Source organism: Xenopus laevis, chromosome 5L (genome assembly GCF_017654675.1).
Source record: "Xenopus laevis strain J_2021 chromosome 5L, Xenopus_laevis_v10.1, whole genome shotgun sequence".
In the NCBI taxonomy this organism is placed as follows: Eukaryota; Metazoa; Chordata; class Amphibia; order Anura; family Pipidae; genus Xenopus; species Xenopus laevis.
In genome coordinates, this window is record NC_054379.1 from 72,236,500 (window position 1) to 72,249,961 (window position 13,462).

General features: G+C 36.7%; 1 protein-coding gene across 10 annotated transcripts in view; it reads right to left on the bottom strand.

The window, feature by feature from the left end:
* The window catches only part of epb41l2.L (erythrocyte membrane protein band 4.1-like 2 L homeolog), an 80,510-nt gene that overhangs the window by 18,321 nt on the left and 48,727 nt on the right, over positions 1-13,462 (bottom strand). For 5 of the 10 annotated variants that reach the window (XM_041562941.1, XM_041562938.1, XM_041562939.1 and 2 more), the window contains exons 12-15: positions 12,828-12,994; positions 9,122-9,748; positions 5,636-5,665; positions 3,285-3,431 (exon numbers count right to left, since the gene is read on the bottom strand). In XM_041562941.1, coding sequence (XP_041418875.1) covers positions 3,285-3,431; positions 5,636-5,665; positions 9,122-9,748; positions 12,828-12,994 — 971 coding nt within the window. Of the gene's footprint in view, positions 1-3,284; positions 3,432-5,297; positions 5,361-5,635; positions 5,666-9,121; positions 9,749-12,827; positions 12,995-13,462 lie in introns of all 10 variants that reach the window. The other 5 variants (XM_018263175.2, XM_041562943.1, XM_018263170.2 and 2 more) reach the window with 4 other exon arrangements.

Genomic DNA, 13,462 nt, shown 5'->3' on the forward strand with positions numbered 1-13,462 from the left:
TCTGACCAGTCTGAAACTACCGATGCTGATCAGTAAATATTACAGAAGAGACCCCTTGATTTATTTTCTTTCTATATTCTTTATATAGCTACAGCCATCTACTTCTATTGCGTCATATAGCATATGAACTAAAAAATATTTTACAGTGTGTACATGGAGACATCACGCCAACAGGATTTGCCAATATTAATATCAAGAGGGAGATCCCCGATTATATATCAAACTTTGGTTTAATGTTTACTAGTGCAGAGGATTAATTAATTTAAATAAACAAGATCAAAGCTAATTGAATCATACAGGTCACTGTACACGTGTTAGTTTCACTGTGTGCCATAAAGAAAACCAGACAGATTATGGATTATGCTAATAAAAACAATAACACATTTACAACATAGATACAGGGCATTATATGCAGAGTATGGGCAAAGTCTTTAAAATGATTTATTAGATGTTTGCTCTTACTTTGCCAGTAGTACCACAACATATGGCTAGTCCTGTGATATGAACAGTAGTAAAGAACTCTTAACCATAAACATCTCCCCCCCCCATCCCAGCCCACATGTCCAGGTCTGATTTCTGACCCAGATGAAACCCAATGTCATCGCTAAGGGTAGGGGCCAGCATGGTGACTTCACAGAAGGAGAGGTAAAGTGTGGTGACAACACCTGCCTTGTTTATCAATTGTAACTTGATGACCTGTGGATTACAGGCTGGCCTGCTATTAATATTGCAGTTATAGTGTTAAAATATTATAACAGCATTAGATGGTAAATTGGCATCAGTACATCTAGTATTATTCATGAAACTATACAAAAATTTAGACTGTACAGGTTAAAAAAGTAAGTTGCTCTTAAAGGATCGGACATTGTATTAAACCTGTATATATTGATATAAACATTAACATTTTAAAAAATGCAAGATGTCACAAAATTTGTACAGTTTTCAGCAATATATTTGCTTTGTACCAGTTCAATCAAAGCAGAGCACTAAGAAAAACTTACGTTTTAAAACTGTGGAACATGTTGGGGCTATGTAACTGTGGGGCATATTTATCAAGGGTCGAATATCGAATTGAAAAAACTTCAAAATTCTAATTCAAAAAGACCAACCAAAGTTTTATAGTCAAATAGGTCGGTTTTCAATCGAATAGATCTGTATTTGGCGAATTCGAATTGTACGAATAGAAGGAATAGCGCATTCGATTAGTTTTCCCAAAAAAGACTTTTCAAAGTCTACCAATTGACTTCAAATAGTTTTTAGGAGGTCCCCCATAGGCTAAAACAGCAATTTGGCAGGTTTTAGATGGCGAATGGCCGAAGTAGAATTTTTAAAGAGACAGTACATAAAATTTTTCGATGCTAATTTTTTTCAAATTCGAATTGAATTTGGACTATTCCCTAGTTGAAGTACACAAAATACAGCTCGCAATTCGATTTTTTTTTTTCATTTGAAAATTCACCTCGACCTTTGATAAATCTGCCCCTATGTGTCAGCTAACATTTGATACACCACCTTTAGGTGTTGTTGCTGAATGATAAAATTAATTTTTAAAGCTAAAAATAAAACTTATGCATGTTCCACAGTGTTTGTGTGCAAGCCCAGCTTCCAGTTTTAACACTACATTTGTCTACAAACACACCCCTGATGCATGCTTGTACTCCACATTTTTTTTAATCCAGCTGCATATTGCTATTATTTATTCTTTACCAAGGTTTCTGTTTACACCTTGTAAAGTTTTGCATACATTTATGGTGATAAATAAATACAGAACAATACAATTTAACTTTCTCCGTAATTTGCATAGAGAAGCTGTACAAATTCCCAGGTACAGAAGGTAAAGAATGTCTAGCCAATAAAAAATACCGTATATACTCGAGTATAAGCCGAGTTTTTCAGCACCTAAAATCTGCTGAAAAAGTCTACCTCGGCTTATACTCGAGTCAGCTTCCACAGAGGGGGCAGTGCCGCTTCCCCCTTTCCCAGCCGGATCTTCCCCTAGCTGCCCCGTCCCAGGGCCGCTTTAATAAGCGGGCAAAAGGGGCCCTGCTTGTGTCTGCTTGTACCTGCTTTGTGTCTGGGCTCCCTCTCTCGATAAGCTCGCACCCCCCCTCCACCCGGTAAAGTGGAAGTGGCCAGCAGTACAAAAAGGCGGATAGAGGAAGCGTCGCCTCAGAAGGAGCCAAGTATCGCGTTGGTAATTGACGTCATCACAGCACGCGCTGGTCCTGACTCCATGGGAGCAATGGGAGATTACCGTATATTTCTGGATTATCAGTGGGTGCCACTCGCAGTCTGCAGAGAGGGAGCCGACGCATCGCGGAACATTTGCATATCACACCACGCACCGTGCTCGCTTGTTCCTGCAAATACCCGGCTTCTGCAGCTGGTCCACTTCCTCACACTTTCACCCCAGGCCCCAGCCAGGTGAGCCAGGCACCCTCAAGCACACTTTCTCTAACCTCCTCCTCCTGCTCTATCTATCATCTTTCTCTCTCTCTGCCTATCAATCTCTACTTGCCTTTCTCTCTCTCTTTCTATCCATCTGCCTTAGTATGAAGGCAAGGCCCCCTGTAAAAAATGCTGATTTCTAAAGCTGACTGGCACTTACAATGCCCACTCATTTTGGGACCCACTGTCAGTTAAAAAAATGTTTTTTTGGTTTGCTACCCTGTGGTCCCTCTGGCCTGGCCCATTGTCACAACCAGCTACCTTAAGTTCTGGGGATATTTATACATGAAGTAATCTCTGTGCCATCCTGCTATGCCTTCTTTGGGTATTTATATATGAAATAATTTCTGTGCCATCCTGCTATGCCTTCTGGGGGTATTTATATATTGGATATTCATACTGTATAGTATAGGTATGCAATGGAACAGGTTTATCTGTCATTTTTCACCCTAGGCTTATACTAGAGTCAATAAATTTTCCCAGTTTTCGTAGGTAAATTTAGGTACCTCGGCTTATACTCGGGTCGGCTTATACTCGAGTATATACGGTATATATCCATTTGATCAATTGTTCATTTACTTCTGGTCAACTGCATGTAATGCGGTCCTATATGGAGATTCAAACAGCAACTCAATGGTTTTAGGGCTATTGAACCTCTGGTCTAGTAAGTTCAATTTAAAATTTAAATTGAGAATCTCTGCCCTAAAATATTCCATGCTACAGAAACATTGAGATCTGCAATTGATACACAGTGTCCTTCTGATAAGTGCTATTGGTTTTTAAGATTAACCGCAAAGTTGTGAACTACACATGCATAAGAACTGGTAGCAACATACCCCATGTGACAGCATAGGCAAGGGAGTGATACAGCGCTTCTCCCATTCATTAGGACGTGGTTCAGGTGTGGATTCCATGAAAGTACGCTTGAGCTCACTAATGCTAGCCTGGTGTTTCAATATTTCATCCTGCGTCTTATCCAGATCCTAGCAATGGGTTAAGTAAAATAATAATAAAGAAAACAATATGACAGTGCTCTACACTAGAGCAAAGTTATATTTATAAATTATCTTAAAGAAATGTATGTTCTGAATAGCCATCAATCCATTATGCCCAACAACATGATAATTAACTTGAGTATAAAGTCACTCCCATATTTACAGTAGGAGCTATAAAATATTAAATATTGGTTCTTTAGTCATCTCTTTCTGGGAACGGTTTACTTTCTTCTGTAAAGTCAGAAAATTTTGCAATTTTTAGGTGCACATCAGGTTTGTGTCAACTTAGTGCAAACTACTCTTTTATGAAGATTTATGCGCCCGTTTAATTGAGCAATTCTGGGTTGCGAGACCAGGTTTTGGCCAATATTCCAAATACCATCAGGGAGAAAGTATTAATTTCTTATGTACAGGGCATCAGATCAGACATTTCTGATAAGGTTGAACAGTTGTTAAGGTCTAACTTTGCAGCACTCAAAGAAGAAGAAGATTTATACTTTGGGTTTCCATCTGGCCAGAAAAATATAAGCTTGAAGCCAATTTTCTAAATAAGGAAGAAATAATAAAATTAGGGAGGCCTATTTCTCCACAGTGGACACCAAGTAAGTGCTTCTCAAATTTACCAGCATATGTGGCACGGACAATCTGGGAAGCAGGCCTCGAGAAAGGAGTGAGCCCATATTCAAGAGTCAATTGTTTTTTTAAATTCCACTACTATGCTCTATGCTATACTCAATTCAGGCTGTAAGATGAGATGATGGGATTTTCTATCCAGTCCAGCTGATACCTGAACATCTATATGATATCAATTGGGGAGGCATAGATTTGGCCTTTACTCAGAAACATAGGCTGCGTAAAAAATAACAAACATAAGCTAAATTCTGCCAATGACTGGTGCAGAGTTATTTAATGTAGAATCTTTAGCAATGAAAATATATTAGAAATAGATTTACTGTAATATATCTCCATTTTCCATAGTACCTGCAAAGTCAGACGACACTTATTAATTCTCGGTTTAGGAGGTTACGGTTATGTCATATATAATATACATATTACTGAAGCTCAAAAAGCATTAGTCAGGTTATGAAAGCATTAAAAAGCACTACAATGCTGTAAACAGAAAAAGATTTTGACTACAAATACATATTTGAAGGTGTGACACAGAAATTTTGCAGTAAGCCCAACTCATATACACAAGGGAAATTAAGGGGGAATTTAAGTTTTTTTTTTCTAATTTTGTAGGTGTTTTGGGGGCAAAAATAATCAAAGTCACAAACCTTTAAATTCCTTTTAAGTGGGTTTATGGAACAATTTTCTGGGTTTTTTGGGCATATTTATCAAAAGGTAAAAAGACACTTTTCTATAGGACAACTCCAAAGCACTCTTTATGTGTATAGGAACTTGAGTTCTCTTTTTTCCTATTTTTTTTTTTTTTTCTTCAAACCACGCTCTCATGTTTTCTGACATTATTTGAGCAGAGCCAAAGCTCGGCTAACAATAAATGAGCCCCACGTCTCCATGAAGAGCAAATTAATTTTCATTTCAATTAAGCATAAGGAAATGACCTGTTTTTACCTGTAAAATAATGCTCCGATGTCAAGCAAGTAGATCTGCAAATACACATTATGGCACTTGCTTGCACAAGTGCACCATGTGGCCACATACTTAAATGTTTAGCACTTGCTTTTGCTTGGATGATTTAACCCATTACAGAGAAAGCCATGACTGAAAAAAGTTATAACATGCTCTTTTCTCTAGTAGAATTTGCCCTCATGCAGTTCATGCACTGTGTCCTTAATATCAGCCCGTGTTGTGCCAACCATAGCAGCCATGGTAAAATGCAATAATACAAACCTCCAACATTAAATTGCTATGTCTGACATATATATTTTCCCCTTCTATTCTCAAGGAATTGCTCTGTGAAATTAAAATTAGAAACGAAAACAGAGAGCAAAATAAACAAAAAAATTCAAAGCAAAATTAAGGCAAAGGAAACCAAAATGTTGAGTCTCAAAAACAAGCTTTCATAACGGCTTGCAGCACAAATAAAGAAAAGCTGTTTATGGTTCTGAAATGCATAATGAACAACAAGAGCAAGTTGGGGGAATTGCTACCATCAAAAGTACATGCTTTGCACACACCTAAATTTACCCCAGCATCCCTGCACAAGATGCAGAAACAACATTTAACACCTGTTTTTCCTGTTCTTCATCCTCTTCTTCCTTCATCAGTAAGCAATTACAGAAAGAGGATTATTAGCATGAGATTAAAATTTTTTTTTCGAACAAACCAGTTCAGCTTCAGCAGCAGTTTCTTCACATATATGGTCACTGGCCCTGGTTGCTGCTTTATGGTACAACACAATATATATAACAAATGTGAAATGCCAATTTATTCAGTGTGTCTGGGGCTGATTTTTTAGGCGTTAAAATGTCTATTTTGAAACAGAGTATTAAATCTAAACAGCTAAGCATATATTTACAGCTACCAGAATGAAGCCAGAAAGTATAGTGGCGTGAAAATGTATTTCACCCCTTCCCAGTTTTAAAGGCTATTCTTGTTTCTCTTTTTCTCATATAAAAGAGTACATTTGTTGCTGGATGAACAGATACAAAGAGTCATTTAACATTGGGCAGACATTTCAGTGCAGCCTGCACTTTGCACCTTGAGCTGAATCTGGTACAAGATGTGGCCCCATGCGTAATGCTTGCAATTGGCAGGTGGTAAGTACAGGACCTTGCTTTATCTAGCTCCATTGTGCTCTCCCTATATTGCATGTCTAAATAATTCAGACATGCAAAATAGGGAGTGACAAGTCTGCCCCTTCATGTATACAGCACTGTGCAGGCCATAATGTATTCTGTAGCATAAAAAACTGCACCTAAGGGGCAGGGTGCAAAGTGCAAAGAAGCAGTTTGCGACTTGCCCCATACTTCATAAATAATGCCTACCAACTTCAAATGTAAAAAAACATTTTTTTGTCACTTTATGGTTTCTATTGAGCATTCTAATAATTATTTTACAAGAATAACATCTGTAATTTAAATTTGACTTTAATTTTACAAATAATAAAAAAATCTATTGATTTATTAAAACAAGGAAAAAAGCCTAAAAAAAATAAGCCGCATGTTCCAGTAGTGAAAGGCATTCTTATATTCTGATATAAATAAAGATTTATCACCTCTGTGGATGATCAACATCTCCTTACATAAACCTTTCTTTTGACCAGACAGTTACAAAAAGGTCTTTCATATAATTGCAATATCAGGCACTGGCCTTAAATCAACAAACTGGTATTGTTATGGGAAGAAAACCCCATTACATTTACATTTGTACTTCAGTGTAGGCAAGGGATCTACTTCCCCCCAGCACAGAGAAACCTATGGGAAGGCTCTCTATTCACTGTACTCGGTCACTAGCTCAGTATCAAATTTTCAAATCAAGTAGCACTGAGGAAATGAAGGGGCAGTTTTGTTAAAATGAATATTCTTGTGCTACATGTCTAGTAATACAGACATGTCCCTTATAGATATAGGAATTTGCATTTGTTTAAATCATCTTAAATCTCAATTTCTTTTCAGTAAAATGTATTTTCTCTTCTTAGCCTAAGTTAAAAATAAAAGATATGACCATAAGGTGACATCCCAGTACACATTGATGTAACATAATTAGCTATGGTTGACGTCAGGGCCATCTTATGTTGGTGTCTAGAATGCAGCTGCAGTATCAATCACAAGGTATCAGTGCCAGATGCATCATGATTGCACAACACAGAAAAAATCGAGGCACCATTACAGGTATCCCACAGCTTTTACTGTGTATATCACTGATCAAAAACTCTACTGCTGCTTATTTCTTGCCTTTACAGATTTATGATGCTTATCTGTAGCTTAAAAATGGGCAAAGTTCATAAAACTGTATTGGAAATGGAGTATTTGAAATTTGAAAAGGAGTTATGGTAGCGGCAGCAATATACACAATATTAGATGCATTTAAAGGAGAAGGAAAGCTACCGTGGCAGTTTATTGCCAATAGTTTAGCCACAATAGTGCAAACTAGAACACTATATTTTATCTGTAGAATGCTTTACTATCCCTGAGTACACTATATTTAAATCTGTAGAATGCTTTACTATCCCTGAGTAAACAGCTCTAGAAGCTCACTCTTGGTTGTTTCGGAGTGCAGCTGCCATATTAGCTTGGTTTTACATAACTTCCTGCCTGAGCCTCTTCCAGCTCACTCACAGCTCTGGGCTCGGATTAAAGCAGGAAGGGGGAGAGGAGCAAGCCCTGTGCCCTGGAGATTTAAACTGAAAGAAGAAAGTCTGATACAAAAGCTATTGTAAACAAAAAAGAAGGAAAGAAATGCATGGTTTCTTTTGATGAGAGCATTACTTTGATGGCTTACTGGTGTATTTATATAGACTTTTCTGATAAAGCATACTTTTTAACCTTTTCTTCTCCTTTAAAAGGAAACCATACACATTTTCAGATGGGATCCAAAATAGGATTATGGGGCGCAACCAAATATTCAGGCCAGAATTAAATGTAATTACTAGTAACAAATAAAACATCCCTGTAATAGAAAATGAACCCAATGTGTTTGATTGTAGGTAATGAAAATAAAATTAAATAGATTTGATAAAACAAGGAAAACAAAAATTTAGACAAAGTTTCACAAAGACAAACATTCAAGAAAGGCAAGAGGCGAGTATAGTTAAAATAAAATAAAAAATGTAGTAAAAGGATAAATCCTAAAGATGGAATGCAAAAGGAACACTTTTTAGAGCATTAAGAAAAAAATCCCACAATTCAATGGTTTATACTTAACAATGTATGTATTAATCAATGTTACTTAAGAAACCATGAATTCATCCCTATCAGTGTGTGAATCAATCACAAATAATTGCCAGGTCACACAGAGAACAATTACAAAATTAGCATTCCATGTTAACAATTAGGTATAGCTTGAGAAACGTATAAATGGAAAAGAGTGAAAAGACCCAGGATACAGACACGTTCCAAAAATATGAGTAAATACAGGCTGAACCTTTCTACAATAAGCAGCTAAGCTAATGTTGACATTTCTGTACACAAGCATGACATAACCCCTAATCTAGAAACAAGGAAGTGCTCTTGTGATTATATTACACATTGGCATATTTTATAACAAGTCCTACAGTATTTCAATGACAGGATGAACTATTTCACTGACATGTAGTAGAGGTGCTACCTTCAATGATGGTACTGAATGATGGTACTGCTACCTTCAATGATGGTACAATGATTGGCATCCCTAAGGAAACCATCTCCTACCTGGGACAGGAGAACAATACCTAACAACCTTAACTGTTCTGTAGTGCCAAATGGGTAAAATTAACAGAAAAACATTTTTTGAACACAAGAGGCAAGCAATAGACAATATAACATAATTTTAATTTCCTACTATCTAATATATTAAAATTGTACTTATTTACAATTGTCTCTAGTTCTCCAAAAAATCTTTGAAAACAATATTTGCCTCAGCAGTGTTTATTTTGCCTTGCTTAAACAATACAGTACAGGCTAGCCATAAATTCATTACTACAATCCAAGGGGCTCCTTTTGTGTTTATAATCCAACTACAAAAGGGCAAAAGGGCATGGCCAAAGTGCAGAATTTAGCTATAGTGTTACACACCTCCTCTTCTTTATCATTCAGTTCATTGTCATAAAAGGAGTCAAGTGAGGATGCCTTAGGCTCTATGTAGCACAGATACAGCGCAAGAGGAAGGGAAAGAATAAGTGAGAATGGGACAGAATGGGAAGCAGAGAACAGAAGCACAAAGATCAAGAGAAGAGATGGGATGAAGGAAGGCGATGTGAGTCGAAGATAGTTTTGAAGACCATAGGGGAGAACCGACATGCACATTTCTGGGAGACTGGGAAAGCGGATATATCCATTCTCATCAAGAAAGGAAGGAAATTTTGATGGAAAAATCTTGTAAAAGCTAAATGAAAACAAGCCACATTGCACTGGCTTACTATTAAAGTACAACTCATTAGGGCTAACGGCTAAATAAGAAATATCACTGCCGACAGCAGCAGATTCTGATAAGCAATCTTGTGCATTAGCCTCACAAGTCAAACTTGTATTCATTTGGCTTCCTTCCAAACAAAAATTCACACTAGTAGAGGATGTGTAAAGGGCTTCCCTCTCTGGATCTTCTACAGTGTCTGACAAGATGTCCATCTCTGGGATGGCTGGCAGGTTTGCGGAAATGTTATGACTGTTGAGTATGGATGATAGTGAAAATGACTGACTGAGCTAAAGCGACCCATGCAGCAACAAGTGAAAATGATCACGTATTAAATGTTGGTATTTTTTTGAACAAAAAAGTGAGAGCAGAGAAAGACAAAAAAGACAGAAAATATTAGTTAGATATGCTTAATCATAGAACGCACGGTCATCTATAACTCTAATAGTTACTCTAAAGTTAAAGCTTTATATAGAAGCATATATTAGTTACAGCCAGAAGAATCTATGTTAATTTTAATTATATTATGTTATCCATTTATTTTCCTTTCAGTTGCTTGTCAGTTGTCTATCTCCTAACAAATCCATTTTAGTATATCTTAAAGGAAAAGGAAAGCCAAAATCTCAAGGAGGTATGAATTATTTAGCCATGCTCCAGTGAATAAAGCCGTTTACTTCTTTCACCATGTCGGCACTTCTTTCAGTAAAAAGGGAAATGGCCCTGGGTACTTTCTATTGGAGTGCTACTATCCAGTAAACTCTTACCAAGGATACCTTGCATTGCCCCAGGTAAGTACATGCATAGTATAGTCAGGGAAAGTATTATATACCATGCATGTTTTGGTATAATTTCTTTTTCACAGAAAAGGAGCACCAGCCCAGTATAAAAAAAGTACATTTTATTTACTGGGGGAACTTAAACAGACCCCTCCAAAAGAATTTGGCTTTCTTTGTCCTCTAAGAAAAAGTAATAGGATAATGGATAAAGTTTATAAACAAGGCATATTTCTTTTTCCAGAGGTCTCCTACCTTGTGATATGACAATTCAAGTGCATTATGCATTCATTATCATCATTTATTTTAAGAATAGCAACAGATTATTCAGCTGTGCACATCCAGATGACAACAGGTCAAACAAGACAGGCACTGGGATATATTCAAATTAATTTAATATCTGCAATCAACACCAAAACATTGATATTTAACATAAATACTGGCAGTAAACACATCTAAACAAAGCAAAATGTGTTTTAAAAAAAAAATAGGGATGCACCGAATTCAGGATTCGGTTTGGGATTCGGCCGAATCCTTGTGCCTGGCCGAACCGAATCCGAATTTACATATGCAAATGTGAGGAGGGCAGGATTTCGCGTGACTTTTTGTTACAAAACAAGGAAGTAAACCATTTTTTCCCCACTTTTTCCTTCGCCGCCCCTAATTTGCATATGCAAATTAGGATTCGGTTCGGGATTCGGCCGAATCTTCCAAGATGGATTCGGGGGTTTGGCCAAATCCAAAATAGTGGATTCGGTGCATCCCTAAAAAACAAAAAAAAAAAAGGCCAGGTAAAACAGGGATGTAAAAAATGACAAGGCAGTGCAAAAGGCTATCAATGTGTTTACAAAAATAGCAAAGTAAATTGCTTATCTGCAACTGTGTATTTGTCAGACAAATCTGCATTGTGATGCCTGTATTAATAATAATGAAAGTGCATTAAGTACTGTAATGGAGGAAGGGGGAGCAGCACTGTGTCATAATAGTTAGTACTGCTGCCTTGCAGCGCTGGGATCTTAGGTTAAATTGCTGTACTATCTGCAAGGAATTTGTATGCTCTCCCCATGTATGTGTGGGTTCCTTTAAGTAAACTGTTTACCCTCACACTCCAGAAAACATACAGGCAAGTTAATTATCTCCATATAAAAGCTATATAAGTTATAATATAAAACTGCTCATTTTAGCTTGGCCGCTGAACAATCTTATCTCTTGGCTCTATTATTAGGGATTCCTTGAGGCTCAGTAAATCGTTTAAACATGCACAGATACAACAATATAAAGTAAGAACTGTGAGCGAACTGTGAGCGTGTGACAGAAAAAGGTTAATATTTGTGGTACTGTATACTATTTGTCTGTAATGACCTATAAAGAAACTGTATTGTAGATACCATACATATAATTAGAATGTGAACAGGTCTTTAAAAAGTCTTCAATGACCAATTAATTGAGAACTAAAAAAAAGGTGTATAAAATTTCTACAGATATTCTTCTTTAATGGCTACTTTTTTTTTTTTTTTCATGAATTGTTACCTCAGCAACTCCCAGATGAAATAATCTTCACTCTGGGAGGCCCATTTATCAAAATTCTGATTTGTGCGGTTTTAGAAACCATGAAAAAAAAAATAAATGTTTTACTTAAACCAGGACTGTCAAGTCATTGGTTAAAGGGGTGGTTCACCTTTAAGTTAACTTTTAATATGTTATAGAATGGCTATAGCAACTTTTCAATCGGTCTTCATTATTTATTTTTTATAGATATTGAATTATTTGTCTTCTTCTAACTCTTTCCAGCTTTCAAATGGGGGTCACCCCATCTAAATAACAAATGCTCTGTAAGACTACAAATGTATTGCAGAATAAAAAGCTACATACCTCAAAAAGCACAAATAATCAAAAATTAAAACCAATTGCAAATTGGAATATCACTCTCATACATACTACCCATACTAAAAGTTCATTTTAAGGTGAACAATTAAAGACCCTAATATAAAGAGCATGAACAAAATTGTAAAAATAGGATTCTGGGAAACCAAAAAAAAAAACAAAATGAAATAAAATATGAACATTTGTATATTGGCCCCTAAGCAATAAACTAATCTGCGCATGTCCAAGTTTTTTTCCAACCCACTTGTCCCTAAAGAAAAAATTCAGGTATGTGCAGAGCTCGGTCTCATCTGCATATGGGCTCATCCCAGGTAGGAGGGTTTGGCCAAGAAGAGGATATGCCCTTATGTCAGCAAAGTTGAAGAGACTGTGTAGCAAAGAGGAAAGATTACTTAAAGGGTGGCTAAAACTGTGCAGTAAGTTTTAAATGCTCTTTATACATTTCCCTTCATGCTGATCTAAATATGATAAGATACCTTTACTTGTCCTTTAAATGAAACATTAATTTACCAAACTCATGTTTGATTTTCGTCTTTCTTGACATACCTTAGATTACTCAGATATTGAAATGTATGGCCAGTTCAGCAAAAAGCTTATGAAATGGAACAGACAGCTAAACCTACAACAAAAACATTGACTTATCTTTACAAAAAAAAAAAAACATGTAAGAGGTGAATATTTCAATTTGCAGATCGGTCCATGTAATGCTTACCTTTGCATCTTTTGGAAGGAAGAGCTGTGCACTTTTAGCAGGAGAAACCTCAGCACTTTCTTGAATGGCCTTTTCTTGTGCCTTGACAATACCGTCAACAGCACCGTCAGCTTTAGCATAAGTATAGTCTTTAAGTAAACTTTGGTCTGTTGTGCCACCAATGGGTGCTAGTGAGAGTAATGAGATACTGTAAGTTTAATGTATAGCATTAGTGAGGCTGCACCCCTAAAGCACAATCTATTTTTTCTAAACTACTTACAACAGAAAAGATTCTACAGTGAACATTTACTCAAGCTGAATAAAAAAAAAAGAAAGAAAACCAATTGCAAATTGTCTCAGAATATCAGTGTACATCATGTTAATTTAAAAGGTGAATAATGCCTTTAAGGTCCCACTGCAGTTACAGTGCCATGGCAGTTTGGTTAAGCAATAGAAAATGTTGGTAATCCGAGATACACCTGAGGTTGTGGTACGCTAAGGGGCAGATTTATCAAAGGTCGACGTTTGAAGTTAAAAAAACTTCGAACTTCAAATTCAAATGGAGGTCGAAGTTTTTTGGGGTCGAAGTGGGCCGAATTCTACCTACTTCGAATCGTACTTTGACCTTCGATCTCCCAGACTCCCCCAATTGCCTC